Below are 25084 nucleotides of genomic sequence, written 5' to 3'. Positions count from 1 at the left end.
GACGCCGAGGCCGGCTCGGCTCTCGAATGTTCACGTTCGTCTTTACGAAATACAAGCCGTGTAGTGCATACACGAAGATTATCCCTAGCCCACTATCGAATGCTATAATACAACAGTGCTAACATCACCAAAACATAGGAAAACCTCCAGCCAAAAATTGTCTAGACAACCTCGAACTGAGTAGAGTGACTAGACTCATAGACGCAATCAAGAAAGGAATTCTATCCAAAAGTCCTGTCCGAGGCAATAGAAACACGGGAATCCTTGGAGACCCAAGACGAACGAAGGCTCCCTTCCGGGCTCTCACGTTGAACATCTCTTTCGAAACTCTCACTCCCGTTGGACGGAGTCTTGACCTTTTCTTCCATTTCAATGCCCAGATCGCTCCCACTCCCGCCATAACTAAGCTCTCGGTTCCTAGCGCCTTGGACTGAAGTGTTCGAGCCGTGATGAAAATGTGAGTTCCAATTCAAAGATGGTGACGCTCGGGGACCTAATTCTGTGTCCCGCCTCTGATTTGACCCCAGCACTGTAACGCCACCCGCCGACGAAGGCCTCCCATTTGATTGCCGGGGCGATCTCGGTGGGGGAGGAAGGCCTATGCTTTGCCTCCGTTCTCGTCCGTAGCCAACCCTTGGAGGTCGTTGCCGTTCATCTGTTGCTAACCAACGCTCACGCTCCTGACGCGTCATAATCGGCCTGCCCATCATTCCGGCGCATGTATTTGCCGGAACCTGAGCTCCAAAGACGGCTCCAAACCCATCGTTGACGACAATTAGCGGAGGCTCAGAGTGAATTAGATTACTTTGAGATGCCAGTAGCCCACGAGTGCCAGAATGGCCATGTGAACTAGGTAGTGCCTGAGAAGAGAGTATAGATGCTGACGAGTAAAAGCGTGGTCGCCCGGGGGACGTGGCAGGCGAAGATACCTTGGGGCCTTCCAGGCACGATAACTCTGGGATTACTGGAGAAAGCGTTGCTCGATTGTCCTTGTAGTTATTGTCTGGACTCGCAGCTTCGAGATCCTGGTTGGTCCGGTAGCTGAGATCTGAAGGGTCGGTTGAATGCTTCATCCCTGTCAGCGCGAGTGGATCCGCAATAGAGCCAGATGTTCGCTCTCCTGCCGAAGAGGAAGCTCTGTGCCTCTTCGAGTTCCCTTTGTATACATCATGAGCCCCTTCTCTGAGTTTGCGTATAACATGGGATTCATTGGCGTTGATAGTACCAGGAGCAGACGAACCGGAGAGCGTCTGAGCTTCATTGGACGACCGTGGCGTATAATGGGGTTGCTTTCCGGCCAGGCGGTAGGCCCAGTATTTCCAGATCGCCATCAGCTCCTGCTGGGTCCCGAAGATGGTGAAGAAGATCAGGGGGGTCACGCCTAAAAGACAAAGTGAGCCCCCAGAGTTAAATGCACGTGAAGTTGAACTTACTTGTCCAGTAGATATGCAGATGAAATACGCCACGGAGTTGCTCATCTTGGAGCGAGATCTCGCAGAGCATAAGTATTGCCGTAATGAATATCTGAATTACAATGGCTGCGAATCTCAAAGCTAATGGTATGTTGACCGATTCAGATGTTCTCCCGCGGCCTTTGATAGCGAGATAGGCAAGATTGCCAATAATCACAAGTATCAGGGCGGTCGCAATTATAAGTGGAAGTCCGAGGATAACCCCAGATACTTCAGCCCAAGTTTGAATGTGGGTTTTGTACACACAAATTGTAATAGACTTACCCGCTTGATAAAGTACATCATCAATGTTACAGTACGTCTGAGGGAATTGAATTGAGTGAGTACTTGTGTGTCTATGCGGAAGCGATGGCGGCTCACATTCGAATAATATATTGGGGGATGACTTTTGGTACGAAAATTCCGCAATATGGCTTCGATACCGAATGCAATGAGCGGGAGTGACCAAATGAAGGGGGCGATACATAATGTTGTTGTCGAAGGATCCCACAACCATCTGAATGATCGCCACGTCCTTGGTGATGTTGAAATATCCGGATGTTTCGACTTGACAACTACCGCAAACAGAGACTGAAATGATAAATGTTGTACATCAACACAAGAGCGTGTCCAGGTACGCGGATGTTCTTACGAGTGTGAAGGAAACGGTTAACCCGGAGCTAATGGCACTGGATATGTACAAACTGGACAGGAAGTGAGCTGAGCCAGTGTCGATATTTAGGTTTTGGATGACGCTTACAGAATACCGTCCACGGCACAAAAGTAAGCCAGAGGTGTATGTTGTTGATCCCACGGTCGTTCGGCAGGGATGATGGGCAGTCGTTCTCGCAGTATATCGTCAAGAGGGCAATGCAACAAGGCCAGGATCGCACTCGGTATTAACATCCATAGTATCACACTGACTACTGGATGCCATTTGACCTTGTAGATGCTAAAGTTGGACAATGGTAAACATGGATTTCAATACAGTTAATAACTGAACGTACTATGTTGTGAGCAAGAGCGATGCGATCGAACCTTGACGCCAATGTTAAAAATTAACATTTTTTCTGCATCAACTAGACTCACACAAAGATATTCCGTACAGAATGACGACAAGAATTAGATTGGAACGCATAGAACGATACTAGCTCGCCGCCAAATGAGAGCAGCACTCCGTGCTCATACGGACACTGGAGGCTCGCGAACCTTACTAGTCCAGTGGTGGGGTGAAAGGGAGCTACAGGAGTTAAGAAGGCTTATTTAGATATTGTACTTACAAGTCGTGTGCCTTCCCGCAACCGACCTTCTTGTCCAACCAGGGTTCCCCACATGTGTCAAAATTCCGCAAATATTCCTCCGGTAAATTGCCACGCGACGACTTCGTGGATTAAGGTGCACTTTCGGTGGACTCGGTTACTCTTTTCAGACCTGATTGCTCCTTAAGTGGAAATTCACGCCCAAAGAACCAGTCGAGATCACGAGGGTTGAGGTATGAGCGAAATGACAGGCCAAAGTTGTCGTTAACCATGTCAGCCACAAACAGGATATGTAATACATTCGCTTCAAATAGGCTTCGTTCGAATGCTTGTGAATCTAACGTCTGGCCGAGATCGTCGGGGTAGCTCGTCAATGGCCAGGCAAGGCACGATACTGGTGGTTATGCACATAGTCTTCTAGACAAATTATCCGTAATGATATTGATAAAACCATGTACATTAAATGAACAGTAGAAAGTTTAAGATATTAGGCCCAATATTTAGTGCACGCATATACGGGTGAATCGAAAGTCCCGTCCAGATCGACGGGTTACCCCGCGTCCTGACAAGGTCCGCAACCCATGCGATAGACATCAAGACATTTTGTTATGTGGTACGGTTTCACGCTCTCGGTCAATGGGCATTCACATGATACACAAAATCAACATCGTTCACATTCAAATGATTGCATTCACACTTCTCGAACGATAGACTCAAAAATCAACACAACCCACTCTATAAGATGTGAAACCAATACAGAATGGTGATGGTACTACGAAGTACAAAAATTCAGGGCCAGGTCGGCCGCGGGAAGATGGATCAAGTTCAAACACGAAGTGAATAGAAGGGACTGAAAAAACGAACAAATGATGGAAATGTACACTTGGCGTTAGTCTTGCTATGGTATAGCCATGATGACACCAGTGACGACGGATGTACCGAGAAAGAGCCCTAAATGTTCGAGTTAACTTAATTAGTTAACTTGGAAGGTTCGCAGAACTCACAGATTGCTACCCGCACTCCAACGCGAGCTTGTAATTTCCTATTCGAAGTTCGAAGTGAGCCGCCGATAACAAAACATTACTTGAATAAACTTACCTCACCCCCGAGTCTTCTACAGCAGTCGTATCAACGGCGGTTCCGGTAAGCCTCATAAGCCTTTTGACAAATCCATGCTTTCGGTCTACTAGAGGGGCGGATGAATTCCTTGACTCAGTGCTCGATAGCACATAGTTATTGAATGTATCCCGTTGGGACTCTTCCCGCCACCTTCCCTTATCTACAGAGACGCCCAAATTGATATCGGACGGCAGTTGACCTTTCTCTGCAATATTGTCAGACCGACTCAAATTGTCGCTAGAGTTGGTCTTGCGAGCCCGTTTGAGAAAGTCGAAGCGGAATAGTAGAGGAGCCGGGCGTTGTGGCTCAGATACCAGTGCAGTGGAGGATGTTCCGAAAGCCCTGTTGTTGGGTGAGGCAGATAGCATTGGCTCGACCAGTTCGTGTGACTTGTGTTCACGAGTACCCCTCCATGCAAGCCAAAAGCATAAACCTGTATGCGAGCCGATTGCGTACCCAATAGCGAGTATCCAAAGGGGCAATGCGAGTAATCTTGCTGCTCGGCCGGTACGGTACAAGATCAAAAACACCTCGAGCACAATTGCTGCCGCTAATGAGATACATGCGATCAGCATCCGGCCTCGAGACGTGCTAGCTGACAGGTTGACAACGGCATCGTCCAGGAATCGAGGGAGCACATCAACAGTCAAGTGCGAATGAATCCTCGATGCAACCGGGTCCAGGGCGGATGGGTGGGTGGTTAATTTCGCCGATGATAAAGCTTGGCTTAACGTATACTGCGAAATCAGAGGAGTAATTGAGCTGAGTGAATGTGGTTGCATGTACAAGTCGATAATATTTTGTAATTCTGGCCGTAGAGGCTGGCATTCAACATCGAGCTGAGGATAAGCCTGAATAAGACTGGTGTGAGGTGCTATTGCTGTAGGTGGGGTGGAAGTGCCTTGGATAAACGAGAACGAGTAGGTCTAGGTGTCCTGAATTGGGACTGAATTTCGATTGCCCGATTTGCGAGTGACAGGCCTTGAAGGGCGGTATCCGGATGAGGTGCCTGCTTTTCCTGGGGTAACGCAAAGAACGCGGCACGATACCTAGTAATGGTTAACCACACATGTCAGCAAACCAACAGCTAGCTATATGTATGTGTATATCAGCCAAATATTACCAACCTGTTGTATGTCAAGAGAAACTCTAATCCCCTACTTGAAATCACATTGGTGCGTTCGTCGTTACGCAGGAACGCCTTCAAGTCATCGACACGGATCGGACTCTTGGTTCTGCCAGCCAGAATAGCGTCCAGAGCAATGAGTGAATCATCGTCATCGGAGACCTCAGGGAGAGCACGTGTAGGCAAAGCCCAGTTTGGTATCCGAAACCAATCACGCACAAAGCTTGTTTTGACAACCTGAGGCTGGTTGGTGGCGGTAACAACGAGGGAGTCGACTGACGTAGCTGGAGCTAGTGGATTTAGACTCGGCAAGAGAGCCGACCATGCCGCGGGACCTTTGCAGCATGCGCAACCAGGCCCATGTCCGTTGAACGGCATTTTGACGATCGATCTACCCGACGGGACCAATAGTCGCTAGCGCCTTGTCGGGAGTGTACCAATAATCCCAAACTACAAACAGCTACAGGTCCTGCCTGCAATAGTGAAGACAAAAGGTCCAGCCAGAGATCAATGAGAACGAATATGCTGCTACCTGTAGACAGCGTGGCCGACGAAACAAGAGACCATGGGCGGGGTGGAGTCGGATACAACGCGCTTATATGAGATGAACAATTCTCTGGAATCTTTGATTGCCGTCTTGGAAACGAAATGGAATGTTTGGGCCCAAGTTCAACAATACCAAAAAATATATCGAAATGAAATCAAGCGAAATTCAAGGAGTAAGATTGCCAAACATGGTGATTAATCGTGTGGATGTAACACGGTGTTGGCCATTCCAAGCGTACTGGGCAAACTATACGAAAGGCTGAAATTTTGAGCCAGCGTTTACAGTACTCGGGTAGATCACGTTGCAAGGCGACCACATCTTATGATCACTGAATTCCAAAATAATGACGTTGTATGCATGAAAGCCTGAGAGAATGGACCATAAATAATATCCCGTAGTGAAGTTGAAATCGTCCCAGTAGTTGTAAAATACATTCCATTACTCGATACCTGCAACCTCAACAAGATCACCGTCTTCTAAATCTGCGTCTGCGACCGTGGAATCCATTTCCAGATCGTCCCCATCAATCTGCAAGGTGACGCCTTGCATCCCAACTCGTCCCGTCTTATTCAGAAAAGCCTCGATAACCATCTGGATGGTTGTGTCCGGTAAAACCCGCACAGTTGTGGGGCGTGTATTCTTTGGCCCTGTCCGTAATCTAAGGCCGATCTTTTCGACAGCAGCGGAGGATCCCTCTTGAGAGCCGTCATCATCGTCATCCTCTGCTATATCACTTCCGTGGGCCGATAAAGGAAGTTGGTGATGGTCTTCAAAGTACTCGTTGGTGAGTTTTGACATAGCCTCTGTAAATAAATTCACTCAGACAATAGTTCAAATAAATGTATCATGCACTTACGAATCTCCAATTTGCTACCCACAATCAGAGAGGCAGGGGTGCCACCGTCAAACAGCCGCCTGTTTTTCGAGCGCAGAATAGGTTGAACTGCCATTGGTAGTCCGGTAAGCATCCTTCTAATTTCTCCAAACGGTTTGTTCTGCGTGCTAACATTCAAATAACACGTTCATAGTTGGATATATCAAGACTCACAAGGGGCACGTTAAATTCCCAAGCGGGCAAGTTCTTTTCCCATGGTTGAGGCTCCATAGGGTGCGGTATCCATTTTATATGCAGGTTGACGAAACGGGTATCTTCTATTTCGGGAGCTGCAGATGACGCGCGCGCATTCCTTTGGATTGCAGCAAGTTCAGGAAGGAGTTGTATGGCATCTTGGGATTCCATTTCTGGTGATAGCTCACGATCGTCGTCTACATCATACAGATTACTGGGCACTCTGTGAACGGATGAAGAATAGGATGTGAATGGAAACCTACTGAAGAAGTTCATGAACTTGGTTCCCAACTTGATATCGCAGATGCTGTGGAGGTGGCGTGATGGATTTTTCTCGAAGTTTGGGCTTTGGCAGGGGAGCAGATGGTACGTCCTTGAAAGCGTCATCTTCTAGTATCTCGAGCTCGGAGCTATCGTCATCAGATTCTATGTCGACTACAGTAGGATCTCTGGACATTTATCTACTCAGTTATTTTCAAGGTGGAATGACTAAATATTTACCGAGGTTGGAACGTCCAAGAGGGTAGCGGTTTAGCCCTTTTCGGTGCCAATTCCTTCTTACGACGCTTCGAGTCGGGAGATTCATCTGAGTCATTATCGAAATACTTGACATCTCGCAACGGGGACTTCTCTCTTGACTTCTCTATATTAGTTTATTCGTACTTGTGAGTTAGCGCCGAGCGATTGGGATCCAATCCTCTCAGTGCCCTTCACGTACTGTTGTTATACAAGAGCCTATTGGGATCGTGCCTCAGAAATATATCATCGTCATCAGGAGCCGGTGACTTGGCTTTCGAAGATTCGAACAATGTACCCGACGTTGAGGCCTCTGAGGTCACCTTTGGCTTGGGTCGGGGCCTTGGTCGAGGGCGAGCAGACATCCTAATCCCTTCTAATCAAAGAGTATATTTCGATGATTCTTTCGTATATATGATTAGGCTATAAACACTCTGAATAATAGCGCACAGAGCAAGAAAGAGGGCAGGAGCGAGGTTCACGTGTAGAGGTTAAACGAGCGCCAGGCGCGCATCACGTGACCTCGAAGTATTCAAGGTACAGCTTCAGAATCTGACAACGACCTTTGTGTCATCTTGAGCTCCAGTCTCGGGTCAAAGGACTAAAAAAAACGTCTAATTGATAGACTTACTCTCTTTGTGTCAGCTGGTCATTATTTAAATCACACTTCAACTATGGAGAGTGCGCTTATGCTGCCTGGAGACACTCTGCCTGGCGCCGCATTAACTGGAACTTCAATCAAACTTGGTCCTGGGTTGCAACAGTCGCGGGGTGGAAGGGCCGATGGCGCCTTGTCAGTTAGTGCGGTTAGCCCTGGTGTTCTTCGACATGCAACAAAAGGAAATAAATGGTGGATTGATCGTAGGGCAAGCAGAGTGCGTAATATACCCGGATAATACAGATTTGGATTGACGTCAACAAAGTATTCGCCCGCAGCTCAAGAGTCTGTTATAGGCTATATAACCTACCGTAGCCAAGACATGTACCGAGTAGACATCGGTTCAGCCCACCCAGCCACCTTGGATGCTTTGGCGTTCGAAGGAGCGACCAAGCGAAACAAACCCAACCTCAAAGTATGTATGACTACATAAGAACGTGAGCAGAGGCTAAGCTTAATTTAGGTTGGTGCCGTTGTGTATGCACGAGTTTCATTGGCGCATAAAGATATGGAGCCAGAGTTGGAGTGCTTCGATGCCGCTACTCACAAGTCAGATGGTTTTGGAGAACTTAAAGATGGATACATTGTCAGTTGCAACCTAGCAACTTGTCGTGCGTAAGTCCGATTGTTAAGAAAAGCATCCCAAGTGAGAGCCTGACAGACGTCCCTCAGCCTTCTCGACCGCAGCCACTATCTCTTGCCTCTTCTTGGCGCGCGCGTTCCCCTAGAAATTGCGATTGGTGTCAACGGGCGTGTTTGGATATCCTCTGACACACCACACAACACTATTCTTATTTCGCGATGCATCCAGTTGTTTGACGAGGAAGATGTTGATGAAAGTGTCATGCGCAACTTCATCAATGACAATCTGTCTTCGCGTTGAAATGCAAGTCTCATCAACGTTTCCCCTACGAAATTTGTAGTTTTCAAAGCAGGATTCGCAGCGCACATAACCGTTGGTGAGTACAAAAAAGTCAATGTTTCAATATGCGCATAGCATCACATCCAGAGGTCCTCAATCAAATGTTTAGTTCGAAATTTTCAGAGGGGTATGTAATTACAACAATAAACTCAAGAATACAAGACACCCCGTAGAGTGTATTAAAAGGAAGGAAGGATAGTTGGTCACGATAAAATACATCGATAAGCCTACAGTTGAAGTTCAGACTCGGAAAGGGACAGGATCAGATTGCGCGAGCGTGGTAGCGCTCAGTTGGTTGTGTGGCTAAATGTACAGCAGGGGGAGGGGTAGGATGGCGTACATGTACAGGAGTAAGAGGAGGGGCTTTGTGGTCGAGAGATTCAACAGAGCCAGAAAGTGTAGGATCTGGCAATGTGATATGGAGCGTTCCCGGCGGGAATCCACCATCAGACCCGCGGCGCAATGGACCAACTGGTGTGTTCCACTTCGGAACATTCAATGTCCATCCACTAGTCGAAGGCCGCCGGTTATCAAAAGACTCAGACCACTTGGTGTCAACATCAGGAGATGGGCGTGCAACTTCCTTGTCCTCCACTCGACGAGGCCGTCGATTGTAGAAGAGATAGCCCATGTAAATAGAAATCGGGAGTATAACTAATGATCAGAGAATATTAACACATGTACCATGTATCCGATATGTAGTAGCTCACTCAAGACGGCACAAAGAAGAATCGGGACCCAGATGGATGTAACTTGTGACGCGGCTTTCGGAGCCATGAGCACTGGGCTATATGCGTCATCTCTTATTTGTATTTTGACCATGGGCATAGATCACGCTGTTGATCAATTTAGTTCTAACGATCACCAAAGTCTGGCAAGACTACTCACAAGTAGCGTCAAAGGATCGAACGAACTATATGGGAGCACTAGGAGTGAGTCCTGCCTTAAACTCCGCTTGTGCAGCTGAATGAAGCTACCGAATTAGTCGGCAAGAATGACGAGAGAACGTGGGGAGGGTGCTGAAGAGACCTGAGCATCGCTTGTGCAAGATCCTTATATCGTTTGGAGTAAGGGATGACGGGCTGACGCCCAAGCCAATGTGCTACAACCAGCTGTAATAGAGTTACTCGACACTACAACCGAAGCCGCTCGTAACCTTTGTCCCCTAAGAAGTCCCGAGAACCAAGGATCTCCCACGTGACTCCCCGACTCGGACTCTGTATGCGCCGACCGCTGTTGTGATATGCAACAATGGATTCTCTCAAAGAATAAAAAGGCAAGCAGGCAGTGCTGCCCACTCCACACAGAATATACAATTACAATGTACTCGCTCATCCAACTGTGGTCCATTTTGGCCTGTTACCCCTGAACATCGCTAACCCCTAACTTTAGACTCAGTTTCAGCCCCTGAGTGAACTCTTTGTTTGTTACGACAACCTCGTCCACCAACAAAAATGAGCAGCCCATCGCTAGGCGGTGTATCTTCCGCCCTCGATATTTCTCATGGTAGAGTACGTCGTAGAGTCTCAGGGCCATATTCAATTCCGAGTCCACACGGGGAAACCGTGACGCATTCAAAAGTACCCGGAGAAGCATGTGCCAACCCATTTGACGATGTTTTTCAGCACAATCCGTTTGATGGTGTCGCCCAACCAGGGTTTTTACCGGCCCTCGGACGAGAGCTGGACGACCGACCGTTCCCACCTGTGCCTACCAAATACCCAGACGCTCGACTCCCAACTTCCAAAATTGGGAGTGACCGCTTGTATGCTCAACCTAATGATCTGCTATCAAAAATAGCACACCCACTGAGGACGATCAGAGGCTGCTCCAAACCGGGAGAGGTTAATGATAGTGGACTGCCTGTAGAACCGGAAGTGGAGTATCACAATAGCAAAGGAGCATACCCTTCAACTCCCTTTTCGGAATCATGTAGCCCAACCACTATCCGCTTGGTTCCACAGCAGGAAGATGCCTTACTTGGGATTCCAAATCAAGGACATGACGTACCAAGTATGCAACCTGGCTCACCGGCGCTCCTGGCAGCAACACATGCAGCGACCGACCGTTTCACGCGCAGATTCCCAATAAGCATTTCTCATCGCAAGGCCAATACTGTAGTATCGGAAGAAGACAAGTTACTCCCGTTGTTGGGATACGGAGAAACAGGAGCAGTAGTTGAATGGCCGAATGTTTGGACACCGGAAAAGTGGGCATTGTTACTTTCTATCTGTTCGGTGAGTTGAGGTTGAGCGAAGTAGGTCGGAAAAGATCGATCAAGAGATAATCGCATAGGTTTTCGTGTACGGATTAACGGCATTGATACTAGTATTGATGACTTGGTTCGGAAGTGAGCGGGTTTTATGAGTATACAAATGAAGGAGTCACTTATCCCACTTCAGTTTGGCCAAAATCAGTGATTATGCGTATCGTAGACTATGACATCCTAGTTAGTACGTCTACCCTCTCGCTCATTTGCATAGGATCCACTCACCAGAGGATCAAAGTAATTACAAGTGCATCACTAATCGTTTTTGGTACCTCCTTATTCGGAATTTGCGGGACGCTACTCAACAGTAGACCACTGTTGGCTATATACTGTGTCCTACTCTGGCCAAGTTTCGCAGCTATGCTTGTTGTAGGGTACACATCTTACCGTCGTTCTGCATTTGCATTACCTAGCAAAATGGACCAAGCGTGGAGTCAGAAATTTGGAGAGGAAGATAGGATGATTTTGCAGTACTCTGTAGGATTTTACTATCCGCTTTTACTGCCATTCAACTCATTAAAAGCGACTGTAGTTGAACTGCTGCGGCTATTGGTCTCCCGAACACTCTGCCACCTCTTCGCCCCTCTGTTTCCCCCGCTCTCCACTACCAGGGTGCAAAGCCCGACTTGTCAGATTCGAGCGTGCAAGTCTAGGACGTTACTATGCCTGGACATTCTCCCTCGTTCCGTTGCATATATTAAATATTATTACAGCTTTGCTATGCTCCAACCACGTGAATAGGTATGTGTCTCGACTCGTTCGGGCTCTGTTATGGAGTGACTCAGGTACACTGTAGATTATTCGGCAAAGGTCTGACGCCCTGGAGGTACCGACTCAGGATTGAAGATGTGCGAACGAATGCACTGAGAGTGCTGGAAACGTATAGGGATACACTGATGCCTCCTGAGCCTGGGCGAGTGTATGCTCTTCGATCGAGGAAATTGGAAGACGGAACGAGTCGGAGCCCAAAGATTTCCTTACCCGAAGAGGTTGGGCAGAGTGGATATAAATTATCAAACGCCGAGAGCGAAGGGAGTTTGTTTGGCTTTCGGAAGAGGTCCAGTGGTGATGTTTGATTGCTTTTTTGCCCTTGTGAGACCAGTTTGTATCCTAGAGCCATTCAGCCAACTCTCTCACACAAGGAATGATAACAAAAACTATTAAGATTAAATCACACCAAAAATTTCACATAAATAAAGAATCGATCTAGTCTAACGATTCTTGAGTCACTCCGATACCGTACGGTGCATTTACGACAGGTTGGGTTGTGCCGTCCGAAGCGAAAAAGTCGGACATAGCGAGTGGGCGCAGTTTGAATCCCTTCAAACGGAGATCACATTAGTTTGATTTTTTTTTCAAGTTGATAAAATGCGAAATAAGCAAAGATGTTAGTATACGTACCTCTGCCTGACCCTTGCGCATATCCTCAATCGACCCTCCGTTCTGACGCATGTATTCTCGTACAGGAACCATTGCTGCGTTTCGACACATCTCCTTCAAATCGCTTCCACTAAGCCCTTCCGATCTTCGAGCGAGTTCACTGATGGAAAGGCCAGGTGCCAGAGTGCTCTTTTTAAGCATCTGAGGAAGGTGCAATTATGAGACTAGAATGAAGAAATCAAGGATGTGGCTTACCAAACTAAGGATCTTAGTCCTCTGTTCCAGATCTGGTAGTCGGACGGCAAACCTCTTGGGCATCCTCCTCAAGATCGCTTGGTCGATATCATTTGGCCGATTTGTCGCTCCTAGAACCAGAATCCGCGTGTTCTCACCCGAGGCCAAACCATCCCATAATCTATCACAAGCTTAATACCAGAAAGCCTAAAGATGAGAGAAACTCACGTCATAAACTCAGCCTTCATCATCCCTGTCACCTCGTGATCGCCTCGTCCTCGTTCTCCCAAAAACGAATCAATCTCATCAATAAATATGATGGCAGGCTGCATCTTTCGTGCAAGGCTGAACAGCCCAGCGACGAGTTTGTTGGACTCGCCGTACCATTTATTGGTTAGGACCGAGACGGCGATGTTTATGAATGTGGCGTTGGATTCTTTGGCAAGTGCTATGGAATCACGAGTGAGAAAGAGCGAAGAAAGCATGAAGAGAGGAATGACCTTTGGCAAGCATAGTCTTCCCACAGCCCGGGGGGCCGTATAACAGGACACCCTTTGGTGCGCCCAAGAGTCCTGCATTAGAAGCAAAAAGTTCTGGATAGCATAGTGGGTAAATCACTGATTCGCGGAGAGAGGAAATGATAGGGTCGAGGCCGCCGATGTCTACAAACAACAGTGATAAACGTGGGGTGGTACATGAGGACTATGCATGGTCTTGGGGTACATACCCTCGAATCCTGTAGTTATGTCGCTTGGGTGAATGACTTCTGCCGCGATAATTTCTAGACAAGGCTCGAATAAATACATAAGCAAGCTTGTATCACATGCAAATACCTTCGTATTCTGTCAGTTCGAGTTCTTTGACTCCTAGTCTATCCAAGACCTTTGCGCTCTTTGCCTTTGCGGCCTTGCGCTTCTCTTGCTGTGGGTCCAAGGAGGACATCACATACTACACCAGTATCAGGAAAAAAAATTGCTAATTTTCTTAAAACTCGATACACACCTTGAATGCATAGTAAAGTGCAATCTAGAATGACTGGATAAGTATGAAAAAGGAATGAAATATTGAGTATTCACATTCGAGACTGCGAACATTGCAACTGAGTAGCACTTGAGTATTTATTAAAGGCTGTTCTTATAAAAGGCGCACCATCTACTGCAATCTTTCGTACGTCCTTGGATGCAGAGACCATGGTGGCGGTTGAGGGAAGACGTGGGTGGTGGGAGAAATTCACGTGACTGCGTTGAATTTGCAACTGGAAAGGAATTGGAGTTGCCCTCTTGCTCCTGGCCATCACCTCGTTTCCGACGACCGACCAAGTTATTCTTGTACATCATCCTTCTCTGCCAAGTACCCATTCATCATAAAATATAATGGCGACTCGAAAGGACTTTGATAGCCGATCACAGGTATCATCGTTCTATGGAAGGCCATCGTCACAGATAAACATGGACTCGATGCCGCGCCAACGACAGCAGCCAGACACACTGGGTACCAACAGACGCGACTCGACATCTTCTTTTTTCCGTCCCGATGAATATGGTGCTTCTGGACTTGACTATGACTCCACCAATAGGCGTGGAGGAGGCTATGACCGGGCCTCATACATCGGCTTGGACAATCCCAGAGGCGATATAGGGGCTGCTGGCAAGGACGAAGAATGGGATGTTTTTGCAGATTTTAATAATCAGGGACCGAGTATGCGACTCCGTTTCAGCAGGATAGTGGGTGAGTTGGTAAAATGATGTATGATATGTAACGAGCTAACCAAAGACACAGGTATCGACCCATCCGGGAAACAGCTGGTGGTTCCCAGGCGAGTGCAGCCAATCAAGTTGAGCTCGTCACTGTACCCGCTCTGGGCGCCGAATGGAAGGCCTCTGAGCTGCACGACATGACAAAGGCTGGGAGAGCCGAAGCACGTGCTGAAGAACGTCGCCGAAAATGGAGAGAATTTAATCGAGACCAGCGCGGACTGTGTGGAATCAGTTGGGCTAAACGCACAACTCTAGTTTGGGTTATATTCATAGTTTGCGCAGTGTGAGTGCCAGTTTGCAGTCACACGGATCAAGTTGATATAAATTGTACGACCAGGATCGGCATTTTGTTGGCAATCCTTATTCCTCGCGTCCCCAGCTTTGGATTCCTGGGTGATATGCCTCTCAACGCAACTAGCGATGGCGGCAACCCCCAGTTCTCTCGAGTTCCGGCCAATTTTTCTTTCGACGCCCTTGTTTCTTTGCAAGTGAACACAAACGGTCAGATCGTCCTCCCATTGCATTTCAACAACATCCGTGCCACCATTTATGAAGTCGAGAGCGCTCGTCAAGTAGCCTCGGGTGATTTGGGAGGATATACCGTTCCCGCCAAGACCTATGCCGAGCTCAAAGTGCCAGTTACTTTTTCATACGAAGCTGCAAATACCTCGGATGTCACTTGTGGGTTTTTCCCTTTTCGCTTCCTCCACACAGTTTTTGACACCGCATTGAAAGGGACTAAATTTTATGATGCCTGCAAGAACAAGTCTCAGGTCACGGGCGGCAAACGGCCTAGTGCGTATTTTTTTTTCTTTCACTTTTAAACCGTAACGGACTAACGTGACGTAGGCTTGCAACTCCGCCTCGTGCTTGAACTGTCGATCGCTGGGTTGATCGGAAAGCCTACGGCTGGTACGCAGATCAACGATGCCGCTTGCCCGATCGAGTTGGCTGCCAATGCTGCATAATTCTACATCCCTCCCCTCGCTTTGTTTTCATGAAAATAGACTTTTTGTTTCATCATTACACGCATCTCTCATGGACTTCTACTCCAAGTACACTTTCGTTCCTTTACAGTAACCTACAGTCTGGACTATTGTTTGTTTTATTTTGTGTCTTTGGTTTTTTGCATGGATCGAATTTACTGCGGTTCAATTTCACAACGGCAGGCCTTGGCAACGGTCAACACTATAGGGAGGCGAATTAAATTCTCATCAAAGAGGGGGTAGTCCGACCTAGATGGCCCATTTGTTTACTTTGGTAAACCTAGTTGTTTATTTTAACAACTTTCACTTAGGTTGATGACTTTTTTTTCTTGAACTATCAGCTCTAGTATAGGCGTAAGGTGATATGATCCTGAATTCCAAGTACCGATATAGCAAACAAACGAACAAGAAAAGTATGTGCAGCAAACTGATAGGATTGAATCCAAAACCCGATTCCAAGAATCCATGACCATTCATTTCTCATGCAACATCGTCTACCGCCTTGTCAAAGCACTTTCTGGCCTATTCGGGCCTTCCAACCTCGCAAGCGCAGCCTCCAAGTCCAAACTCCTCCGCAGATTTTCCCGCATTTCGTCCTCCGCGTAACTGACAGGCCTGGACCAGTCTTGGATCGGTCGGCCGAGTACGTCTTGTCTGTTTTCATCCCTGGGCTGTGAAGTAGACGATGATCGGGACTGAGATCCAGCCAGGTGGTGGGAGGTCAACAAAAGCGTGCTTCCGCGTGTGTTTCCGTATTCAGGTGGTGGAGGAGCAGCAATAACATTATCCTAATTATAGCCGCATAATCAGTCTCCATCCGGGGCAATGTCCAGTCCAATACGTACCTCGACATCTCCAGTTCCCCTGACCCCCAAGGCAGCAGCATATGACGGCAACGGCGGACGATTCCACGGACTCAAGCCCATCTCTCTATTCACTTCTGTTGCTGCGGCCATTTCCTCGGGATGCAAATGGGCGTATCGCTCAGCTCGGAACCTGTAAACTGCCCGTTCGAGCATGAGGAGCAAGAAGAGGACGGATGCCCCGAACGCTACGTGCACAAAGACGAGGGATGAATGGGTCATCTGATCAAACGGGTCGGGAGGCGGAGCATCGGCATTGCTCTTGTTCCCTTCCTCGCTGCTGATGCTTTGAGGAGGTGGCGCAAAGACTGAGCCTTTCTTATCCCAGGCATTCATCCTTACAACGGTAACGATCCACCCGACGACCGCTGCTATTAATACGAACGTGGTGAACACTACTCGGAGCACGGTTGTTGACCGCACGCCGTGGATAGTTGGGAGAGGCCTTGGCGTTCGAAGAAACTGTTTGAAGGAGGATGGAAGGCTTGCTGTGGATGCATTTGGGTGTTGGGTGGTACTTCGTTTGAACTCGTGTTCACCGGTGAAGGGATATGGTCCGTGGATGTTGTGTAGTCACTTCGGACGCAACTGGTTCGTGTCCTCATTCGGAGCTTGAGGCGGGACCACTGATGAAGGGACATATCCCAATTCCCCTTGTTTCGTGGGCAAAGGTCCTGCTTCCGCTCGTCCAACGAGTGTGCCATCAGATAATGTTGGCCTCTCCTCACGATCGTTCAAAGGCCTATTGCTGCTTCCTTCCGTCACATAAGCTCGCTCGCTGTTCATCATCCCGTGCACAAAGCCAAGCCGAGTCAAAAGAGCAAAAAAGTCGGGTCGAATAAAGAAACCTATTGTTGTCGCTGTGATTGTAAGCTTGCTCCAGGCAAGTCCGTCAAGGAAAGAGAGTAGTGGACTTCGAATATTCAGAGTAGAGACCGGCTCCCAGTCACATTAGTGAGCGTGTAACGACCGAATGCGCTGGTCAAACGACGACGGACTACGCGGTCGTCGACAGGACAAGCCAAAGCCAAAGGCACAGCAAGAATCATAACGGAATTTCACAAATAATGAGTTGGGTTCTCCAAGGAGCTGCCGTGGTTGTCAGGGCCATTACATGATCATTGGATCCGGAATCTCCATTTGGCCGAGTTTTGCCGGACTGATGTTCAGGGTTAACGTTTTGACTCCACATTCAGCACCACCTGCCGCTCCACTTCTTTTCATCATTTCGCTCAACTTGACATGACGTGTAGGGGAATATCGGAATCCTCGTTTGGTGCATAAATGCGCAGTTTAGACGTCTCTGAGAGCTCGTGCCCCATTTCTCTCATTTTACCTATTTCTCCGAATTTCTGCCAGTGACAATCGTTGCTTTTTCTATGTTGTTAGCTTGGTTAAGTTTAGCCCCTTCGTGCTGGGCCATGGTGCTTCGTGGGCGGCAAATTGCGATTCCAGATCCAAGCCCAAATCCCGCATTGAACAAAACTGGACTTGCATGGGGGGGTGACTCGGATATCACCCAGTACGAATCGCCCAAGGTTACATGGTAAGATATGCGCTTAATGCTGCCGCGCATCATTGACTAAATGCGCATTGGCGCTCATATGCATGTCAAAGGTACTATACATGGGGACCTAACGATTGGGTCCAAGGCAAGAACAACCTGGAATACGTTCCGATGTTTTGGGGTCCGAAGAACGCGGGCACGTTTAGTACATATGTGAACGAAAGCACAATCGTCGCAAATGGAATCAAGCATGTGCTAGGTATGAACGAGAAGCATTTGAATGGAGAATCCTCACGCGGAAACGATTATTAATGACCTCCCTTCTTTTGGGGGACTAGGCCTGAACAAGTGGGACAATCGAACCTCACAGCTGCCGAGGCGGTTCAGTGGTGGCAGAAATACATGGAACCTCTTCGGCAACATAATGTCAGCCTCGGCTCGCCGGCCATGTCCGCTGCTACTCGTAGCAAGCAGTGGCTCATTGATTTTGCCGCCGCTTGTGAACCCTATGGCGGGTGCACTATGACTTCTTGGCTCCGTGAGTATTTTCTGCACTGAGACTGCGCCCGGATGTTGACTCCAAATGGATCATAGATTGGTATGGGATTAACGCCACAAAAGTTCATGACTTATATGGTATGTGCTTTTCTCCGTCACTAGAGCCTGAGAAACGCAAGCGTGTATGACTTTTAGGAAGATATGCATACGACATTCCCTGATAAGCCAATCTGGCTCACGGAGTTTGCATGCCATAATTTCGTAAGTCAACGTGTGGATATGCGTCACGCAATCTTGCCCACTATTTCTTCCTAGCAAGAGGGGGAGCCACAGTGCACCTACGCCGATACTACAGCATTTATGAACACTACCCAAGAATGGCTAGATCAACAGGATTGGGTGCACCGTTATGCATGGTTTGGAGCCATGAAAAAACCAGTGATCAATAACGTGCTCCTTCTGGCTTGCGTCATGATTGTCTAACTCGTTTTCACAGGTGAATGCGCTCATGGATGCCTCCGGTACGATCAATGATCTAGGAAAGCAATACATTGGCGAAACGGCCGCTCCTGTAAATCCGGCGCAGCCCATTAATACCTCATCCGGAAAACATCATCAAGATCAACGGAGGGTACCTCTCTGGTACTCCTGCGACCGCAGCAACTCTCCTCATGGGCATGCTCTCAGGGATTGCTCTGACCTTTACCTAAAATCCCCTCGAGTATCACCACAAGAGTTTATATACCCATTACCCATTAAGTCTTAACCAAGAATCACTCACTGCCCTCTTTTACCCCTTCCTCGAAATCCTCCTCAAATGTGGTCGACGCGCTGGTCTCATAAACCTGCACCATCTTGAACCCAAGACCCCCTGCTTTCAAACCCTTTCCGACCCCTCCAGCATTCTTATCGCCCGTCAGATATAACAGAGGTAGACTCTGCCGTGAGCGCGTAGGATAATCAATGCATAAACTTGGCGAGCAGCTCGCCCGTTCCAGACTCCTTGGCACCCATGAGTTCCGGCTCGGGGATGCATTGAGCCATTTCAGCCAAGAAGCTTTCTTTCTGTCTTTGAGCCAACAACATAAAACGGCTTCAAAGCCCATGATGAAGGGTTCTCGGTCGCAGACAACTGAGCTGTATAAGCAAAGATGAGTATCAGTCGGGCAGTGCAGTGGAAATGATAATTTGCCTTGTTCCTGTACTTCTTTCGCCGCATTACCCCATGCATCGACTGCTCGCCCTGATGTTACAATGACCCCTCCATATTTTTCTCCTTCTTGTGCGATTATATCGGTTAGTCCATCCAAACGATGTAGGAATGGATTAGAGTAGATATGATGCTTGTCGTAAAACCATTCCGTGAGAGCGCGTACTGATATGGGTCGGGAACTTTCATCTGGATTTTTGAGGAGAAGAACGTGGTTGAGCATAGTAATGGATGACTACATGACGGATACCCGGAGTTATTCCTTGCTGCTAGTTGTGCAAGCTTTCGCCAAAGAGCATTCGCCGCCTGGCTAGCTCAATCGGTAGAGCGTGAGACTCTTAAAGACGTCATCTCAAGGTTGTGGGTTCGACCCCCACGTTAGGCTAAGGGAAATATTTTTTAATTTGCTTTTTAATCACAAGCTTCTGGTATGTGGGCTATACACCCTAAGTTATGCTGACAACCTTTCACAGTGAACATATCATGAAAACTAGTAAGACGGGGTTTGAGTAATTGTAAAATGGTCGACTTGAAAAAGGACTTGGCTGCGTGCTTGACTTTTTTTAATACTATATTTAGCGAGCTACATGCGAACGAGGCAAACCGCTCGGGGCGTAAGGCCCAGCCGGGTGGATACGGCACAGGTGTACAGACAGGCAGCAGGGCACAAAACCGACACTCAAAAGCTACAGGGATGCCTCAAATAAAGACACAATAAAGACACGTAACAGTCAGAGGTAGTAAGGGTCAGAAAAAAAAGGAGTGCCCGGCGGGCGGGTAACAGGGTAAGTGCCCATGAGGGCGGTACGACGACCGCACAGCGGCCGGTAGAGTAGGTAGCGCCTGTGAAGGCAGGAGGGGTAGGTGGATGAGGGGAAGGCCCGAACCCTCAACCCACCGGTGGTGGTAGGAAGCAAAAGGGCCTTGTGCGTGCTTGACTATATCTGCTACAAAAAGAGTTTCCTATAGCCTAACGTGGGGGTCGAACCCACAACCTTGAGATGACGTCATTTAAGAGTCTCACGCTCTACCGATTGAGCTAGCCAGGCGGTATGAATGGCGCTTATATTGCTGTTATATATACTTTTTCTATAGTAAGGCTCAAGAAGGAATGTGATTCCGAAGTTTAACGTTATTAATTATCACTCATTATCACTCAATCTTTACCCACTCTCATGTCAGTTATAAGTCACGTTGTCGCCTAACTCACCGCTTAGCCTACAAAAGACATTTAGGGAGCTTATTTGTTTTAGTACAACATATTAGTTCTCTCAGACGCTGTCGCCTATAATGGAGCCGACAGATCTTTCATTATCACCCAGTTGTCGAATTCTCCTTGTGTCTGCAGACATTTAGGGAGCTTATTTGTTTTAGTACAACATATTAGTTCTCTCAGACGCTGTCGCCTATAATGGAGCCGACAGATCTTTCATTATCACCCAGTTGTCGATTCTCCTTGTGTCTGCATCAGTCGATCAGAGCCGAGAGCTAGTTGATCGTAAGCTATCCGTTCTACTCACACTGCTAATTCAGGCGAACCTCAACATTACAGGTCTTGGTCCATTCATGACGAATCTTCCGACCCCCAATCCAAATGATGAATCATATATTGAGTGGACAATCAAGAATAAGTACTACACGGCGCCAGTACATCTTTACCTACACCAGGTATCCAAGCCTCCTGCAAAACCACTTTGGCCACCAGAGGCGGATGATGAGCGCGTACCAGCATTGATCTTTGTGTTCAGGAAAGATGAGGTAAATGACAACACTACGGCCGAGTTATATTTTGACACTCCGGAGAAACATCCAGCCGTACCGCGAACTATTCTTGTCCATGAAGGAAGCATATTTAGCCCACGATGCTGAAGTTGCTCTTGCCGTTTCACTTCCTACCGTGTCAACTGGTGGGGCGCAGCCTTCCGATTCGTTTGACTCAATCGAAGAGTTCTTCTCGGACCAAAACTTTGAGTATGTGGATACCGATGACTCGCCTGATGCCAAAGGGTATTCTGATCACCTACAGCATGGTATGTAGAGATTTCTTTCTTGGCTAGCTTGTATCTCACTGTAGCAAAAGACGTGCGTGGAGTACCCCGCATCCTTGAGGCGTTGAATATGATTATGTGGCCTTCAATGGTTCGAACAGCCACAGGGGGCTTACGTCGTACCGTGGTAGATGCCGGAGAACAAGGCGAACCGCCCTCCATTGCGTTTGAACATTCGTTCGCTACTATATCAGACACTGCCCCCCCGGATCACCCGTCATTATTTGACATTAACACTCAGTCAGCATCGCATAACTTAGCGGAGTTGAATGCATGGCTGGATGATGCTGGTTCATGGACACCTGGTAACCGGGGCGAACGAACTACCGTGACCGCCGAGTCACAAAATGAAGCAGTTAGATCAGGAGAAGGATTTGACGACGATTTTACGGATTTCCTTTCAGCTCCACCGGAAACGAATTCAGAGGAAGATCTTCCTTCCTCCGCAGATGTGGGTGCTATAACTGAACGAATTTTTGGGCAAGATAGCGATGCACCTGGAGGATTTGACCTATCTTCCGTCCTTGGAGCTCTTGAGACAATGCGTCTCGAAATAGGTGCTATTACAGATATTGAAGAACGACGGAAAGCCGCGGCAAGAGTGGCACTTGGGCTAGCAGCGGGGCTTGGAATAGACGGCAGGGACGGAAGTGGTGATGAGTTTGACGAAGAACTTCTCCACGAGCTCAATCAAATAAAGTGATGCGAATTTCGTATGTATACATGTACCGCCTTTTAAACACTTTCAATATGAGAAAAATCCCAGATAAACCTCAAAGTCGTAGTATGTAACTACTCGGGATCTGGAGCTGGTACACCCGTTTCGTCACGAATGTCAGTCGAAGCAAACGATAATATCCCCGAAGCGTCAAGCAATTGAACCATTCCTTCGGCTTCCGCCAGATCCATCTTTTCTAGCACAGCGTTGACCTCGTCGAGACTGTGGTTCCGAAGGGCGCCCTGCATCTCTGGCTTGAAGGCCTCAAACATCTCCCACCTCCGCATTAATGCTTCTCGGACCTGCACAGGATCTAAATGTTCTGTCCCTTCGCCTTCGAGAGTAATTGTTTCAGGAGGAGGACCATCTGGGACGTTGAATTGAACATCGGTATCTGGATTCTCACATACAAGCTGAATCGTCTCGCGGGCACCTGCTTCTGCATCTTCTTCCTTGGCCTTTTCTGCGCGTGTGCAAATCATCTCGTAGGTATCATTGACGTCCTTCTCAAAAATAGCGCGTGGCATCGCATTAGGCGCAAGGTGTTTACCATCCGCGCCGATGGGGTTGTCAGAGAGCATTCTGTGTTCTATAGTCAGCCTGATTACGTACGGATTTAAAGTAATGGAACTCACCTCTTGAAAAATAGTGAAACGCCATCTCGGCCAAGCTTCTCGCAGTATTGTAGCATGAGACTCCGATTCACACATTGCTTGGCGTATTTGGACTCGCCCTTCATTTGGGCTCTGAAACCGGCCAAAAGGAACGCATCGGTAGCCCCAGGAGAAAATATTTCATGATTGTCTTGAATGAACTGGAAGGCTTGTTCGAAACTTCCCAAAGGAAGTGATGCAAATTTGGCCTGCAGGGGAGTAAGTTCTGGAAGAGGTTCCATATCATGTCATCATCGCCACCATCATCATTTCCGGTCGTCGCTGTTGCAAGTTGACTCTCCACTTCCTGATCAGCTATTAGTAGAGTTATCAAGATCCCGAATGACCAAGATTCACCTTCTCCTTTCCCTTAGGATTTAAAACTTCGATGGTTTCCACTTTTTCCTTTTTGGGCACTAATGGCTTAGCCATCACAGTAGGATCAGGAGAAGCTTTGTGAGAAACTTTCTATTGGGAAATGAGTACGATTTTATACAGAGAAAGTAAGAACCAACCGTTGAATTGAATCCGTCTCTTAAATCGTCGCTCGTAATGTGTTTGTTGCGCTCATTGATCTCAGCCTCAAGATCCTTTTGGCTTTGTAGATCGTCCTGGTGTTGCTTCTCCAAAGCATCCCTCAACCCAGCGACAAGTTTGTCGGTGAGATTAGGGTCCTCTGGGGTTGCCCCACCTTCCTTTACGCCGTTCCATACTTGGAGCATGAGCTCGTGAAGCATCATATCGTACGTTGGTTGGTTGGGTGCATTTCCGGGTGGCTTATCAGGACTGGGATTCACTTTAAGTTGCTCAGTTATAGCACTGAAGCGTGCTTTGCCCCCTCCTGTACGTCCGCGATTATCTTTTCGATACGGGGATTAAGAACTTTAGATAGTGCAAGCTTGCTTTCAAGTTCGTGAATGCGCATTTTACGTTGCTCGCGCTTTTCATGTATGTCGCGCTGCTTCCACCTACGTAATATTAGAGATTTCGATCTGTGATTTAAAATCGACGTACCGAATAAGACTTCGTTTATCAACGTTGGGGTGGCCCTCAATATCTGAATCATCAGAAAGCTTCAACCCAAATCCATCAGTTTAAGCCACGACTAGGTATAATTCTGTGTATACCTCGAGTTGGTCCCATTTCGAATAATTGAGAGGCATATCTAGAGACTGAGATAGTCGGCACTAGAACGCGAACAGGTCCTTCGCCAAAACTCGATGTTTCCTGCTCGCTGATTCGCTAAATGCCTACACCTATGGCGAGTGTCTAGGTAGTGGGTGGGATATGGAATGCTGGTGCAAAGGTTTAAAATACTGTGCCACAAGGGTCGGAAGTGGCTTTGTCTTAGCTTACAGCTTTCGCGAACGTTCCATTGATCTGCTTCCGCCAAGCGCCAGGCGCTTTTGATGGATTGTGCGCTATATTGAATCCAGCTGTTTCCTCAATCATTGGTATCCAATGAGAAAACCATCACAAATTCTGACAAAATCATTGCTTCAATCCACATATGTGGCACTCGCTTGAGTAAATCTAGCCTGGTTCTCTCTGATCCACTTACTGAAACACCTCGCGATGTTGGATACAGTGGTTACTTGCATTGCGGTAGGGATATGAGGTGATATCATGACCTGTCATATCGCTACTGGGCGCTAGCAACCCTTTTCAGGTGAACCCCCATTTGGCACTGCCATTCTTGCCATAAATGTAAATACTTCCTATTTGGGCCCGAACTGAAAAACTCTAAAGCGCCGTATTTAAAGATGCAATAGAATACACAACTATAGGTATACATGGAATATGCACATAGTAATACAATGAAACTAGCACTATGTAGACCATATATTTAACGCGTTAATATCTCATATTTGCTATTTAGTAGATTGATACGGTTTCCCCACAGAATGGGGGCAGTACGTCCATATTTCAACCCTATCTAATAAATGGGAAAATACTGAGACGCACAGACTTAAAGACCAAAGATTGCATGCGCCTTTTTGCCACTACTGTGCCAGATTGTTGCAAGGAATAACATCCCCGTCATATAACCTGTATTCGTTTGCTGCGACTCAACGGCGGTCTAAGATGCTGACCGGGAGGTTGTCTGCTATTCGTAACCCGCGCGAAGCTGGGTTCGACTCGGAGCTCAATAATAATAGAATTGCGGCTTATGGACCCCGTTACCTAAACCATTGGCATCATGCGCATGTATCGGCACTTCACCCTCAGCATATTCTCCGCTAGGAAGTGAATTTGCGTAGCAAGGCAGTGGTGAGAGCCTATGTATGAATTGA

At 47.7% G+C, this 25084-nt stretch overlaps 13 protein-coding genes and 2 non-coding genes across 15 annotated transcripts; 6 read left to right on the top strand and 9 right to left on the bottom strand.

Moving 5' to 3' along the window:
- Nucleotides 1–221: 221 nt before the first annotated feature.
- Nucleotides 222–2589, bottom strand: RhiXN_09117 (Rad60-SLD domain-containing protein; the record flags this gene model as incomplete). The annotated part of the gene is made up of 8 exons (XM_043328933.1): nucleotides 222–1381; nucleotides 1434–1682; nucleotides 1737–1773; nucleotides 1833–2042; nucleotides 2104–2155; nucleotides 2212–2403; nucleotides 2459–2489; nucleotides 2541–2589. The coding sequence occupies 8 exons, from the start codon at nucleotides 2587–2589 to the stop codon at nucleotides 222–224; spliced, it is 1980 nt and encodes a 659-aa protein (XP_043180379.1).
- Nucleotides 2590–3608: 1019 nt separating this feature from the next.
- RhiXN_09116 (Rad60-SLD domain-containing protein) lies at nucleotides 3609–5333 on the bottom strand (the record flags this gene model as incomplete). Its single annotated transcript, XM_043328932.1, has 5 exons — nucleotides 3609–3661; nucleotides 3715–3752; nucleotides 3809–4709; nucleotides 4742–4878; nucleotides 4957–5333. 5 exons carry the CDS (start codon nucleotides 5331–5333, stop codon nucleotides 3609–3611), a joined length of 1506 nt encoding a protein of 501 aa, XP_043180378.1.
- Nucleotides 5334–5940: 607 nt separating this feature from the next.
- RhiXN_09115 (ubiquitin-like Rad60 SUMO-like protein) lies at nucleotides 5941–7452 on the bottom strand (the record flags this gene model as incomplete). Its single annotated transcript, XM_043328931.1, has 6 exons — nucleotides 5941–6305; nucleotides 6359–6497; nucleotides 6551–6785; nucleotides 6835–7020; nucleotides 7073–7214; nucleotides 7290–7452. 6 exons carry the CDS (start codon nucleotides 7450–7452, stop codon nucleotides 5941–5943), a joined length of 1230 nt encoding a protein of 409 aa, XP_043180377.1.
- A 309-nt stretch (nucleotides 7453–7761) lies between these two features.
- Nucleotides 7762–8628, top strand: RhiXN_09114 (exosome complex component RRP40; the record flags this gene model as incomplete). The annotated part of the gene is made up of 4 exons (XM_043328930.1): nucleotides 7762–7962; nucleotides 8011–8160; nucleotides 8209–8360; nucleotides 8418–8628. 4 exons carry the CDS (start codon nucleotides 7762–7764, stop codon nucleotides 8626–8628), a joined length of 714 nt encoding a protein of 237 aa, XP_043180376.1.
- Nucleotides 8629–8929: 301 nt separating this feature from the next.
- Nucleotides 8930–9444, bottom strand: RhiXN_09113 (uncharacterized protein; the record flags this gene model as incomplete). The annotated part of the gene is made up of 2 exons (XM_043328929.1): nucleotides 8930–9321; nucleotides 9378–9444. The coding sequence occupies 2 exons, from the start codon at nucleotides 9442–9444 to the stop codon at nucleotides 8930–8932; spliced, it is 459 nt and encodes a 152-aa protein (XP_043180375.1).
- Nucleotides 9445–10121: 677 nt separating this feature from the next.
- On the top strand, nucleotides 10122–10913 carry RhiXN_09112 (tetraspanin family protein; the record flags this gene model as incomplete). The annotated part of the gene is made up of 1 exon (XM_043328928.1): nucleotides 10122–10913. One exon carries the CDS (start codon nucleotides 10122–10124, stop codon nucleotides 10911–10913), a length of 792 nt encoding a protein of 263 aa, XP_043180374.1.
- Nucleotides 10914–12142: 1229 nt separating this feature from the next.
- Nucleotides 12143–13742, bottom strand: RhiXN_09111 (AAA family ATPase; the record flags this gene model as incomplete). The annotated part of the gene is made up of 10 exons (XM_043328927.1): nucleotides 12143–12256; nucleotides 12338–12517; nucleotides 12572–12731; nucleotides 12779–12998; nucleotides 13051–13212; nucleotides 13278–13331; nucleotides 13384–13498; nucleotides 13553–13576; nucleotides 13627–13649; nucleotides 13700–13742. The coding sequence occupies 10 exons, from the start codon at nucleotides 13740–13742 to the stop codon at nucleotides 12143–12145; spliced, it is 1095 nt and encodes a 364-aa protein (XP_043180373.1).
- Nucleotides 13743–13923: 181 nt separating this feature from the next.
- RhiXN_09110 (uncharacterized protein) lies at nucleotides 13924–15275 on the top strand (the record flags this gene model as incomplete). The annotated part of the gene is made up of 6 exons (XM_043328926.1): nucleotides 13924–14217; nucleotides 14268–14278; nucleotides 14330–14590; nucleotides 14645–14988; nucleotides 15043–15102; nucleotides 15157–15275. The coding sequence occupies 6 exons, from the start codon at nucleotides 13924–13926 to the stop codon at nucleotides 15273–15275; spliced, it is 1089 nt and encodes a 362-aa protein (XP_043180372.1).
- Nucleotides 15276–15787: 512 nt separating this feature from the next.
- On the bottom strand, nucleotides 15788–16945 carry RhiXN_09109 (uncharacterized protein; the record flags this gene model as incomplete). The annotated part of the gene is made up of 4 exons (XM_043328925.1): nucleotides 15788–16081; nucleotides 16139–16527; nucleotides 16565–16684; nucleotides 16741–16945. 4 exons carry the CDS (start codon nucleotides 16943–16945, stop codon nucleotides 15788–15790), a joined length of 1008 nt encoding a protein of 335 aa, XP_043180371.1.
- Nucleotides 16946–18110: 1165 nt separating this feature from the next.
- Nucleotides 18111–18871, top strand: RhiXN_09108 (glycoside hydrolase family 128 protein; the record flags this gene model as incomplete). The annotated part of the gene is made up of 6 exons (XM_043328924.1): nucleotides 18111–18201; nucleotides 18258–18299; nucleotides 18361–18422; nucleotides 18477–18611; nucleotides 18658–18732; nucleotides 18782–18871. The coding sequence occupies 6 exons, from the start codon at nucleotides 18111–18113 to the stop codon at nucleotides 18869–18871; spliced, it is 495 nt and encodes a 164-aa protein (XP_043180370.1).
- A 63-nt stretch (nucleotides 18872–18934) lies between these two features.
- On the bottom strand, nucleotides 18935–19594 carry RhiXN_09107 (uroporphyrinogen-III synthase; the record flags this gene model as incomplete). Its single annotated transcript, XM_043328923.1, has 1 exon — nucleotides 18935–19594. The coding sequence occupies one exon, from the start codon at nucleotides 19592–19594 to the stop codon at nucleotides 18935–18937; it is 660 nt and encodes a 219-aa protein (XP_043180369.1).
- Nucleotides 19595–19675: 81 nt separating this feature from the next.
- Nucleotides 19676–19756, top strand: RhiXN_12381. Its single transcript has one exon. It is a non-coding gene; the product is annotated as a tRNA-Lys (tRNA).
- A 582-nt stretch (nucleotides 19757–20338) lies between these two features.
- RhiXN_12378 lies at nucleotides 20339–20420 on the bottom strand. The gene has a single exon. It is a non-coding gene; the product is annotated as a tRNA-Lys (tRNA).
- Nucleotides 20421–20937: 517 nt separating this feature from the next.
- RhiXN_09106 (uncharacterized protein) lies at nucleotides 20938–22122 on the top strand (the record flags this gene model as incomplete). The annotated part of the gene is made up of 3 exons (XM_043328922.1): nucleotides 20938–21129; nucleotides 21185–21401; nucleotides 21452–22122. The coding sequence occupies 3 exons, from the start codon at nucleotides 20938–20940 to the stop codon at nucleotides 22120–22122; spliced, it is 1080 nt and encodes a 359-aa protein (XP_043180368.1).
- An 89-nt stretch (nucleotides 22123–22211) lies between these two features.
- RhiXN_09105 (HSP90 co-chaperone Cdc37) lies at nucleotides 22212–23953 on the bottom strand (the record flags this gene model as incomplete). The annotated part of the gene is made up of 8 exons (XM_043328921.1): nucleotides 22212–22719; nucleotides 22773–22999; nucleotides 23052–23093; nucleotides 23148–23258; nucleotides 23306–23566; nucleotides 23638–23758; nucleotides 23805–23863; nucleotides 23918–23953. The coding sequence occupies 8 exons, from the start codon at nucleotides 23951–23953 to the stop codon at nucleotides 22212–22214; spliced, it is 1365 nt and encodes a 454-aa protein (XP_043180367.1).
- Nucleotides 23954–25084: the final 1131 nt, after the last annotated feature.

Source organism: Rhizoctonia solani, chromosome 5 (assembly GCF_016906535.1).
Source record: "Rhizoctonia solani chromosome 5, complete sequence".
Classification (NCBI taxonomy): Eukaryota; Fungi; Basidiomycota; class Agaricomycetes; order Cantharellales; family Ceratobasidiaceae; genus Rhizoctonia; species Rhizoctonia solani.
This window is presented reverse-complemented; position numbering and strand designations above follow the sequence as displayed.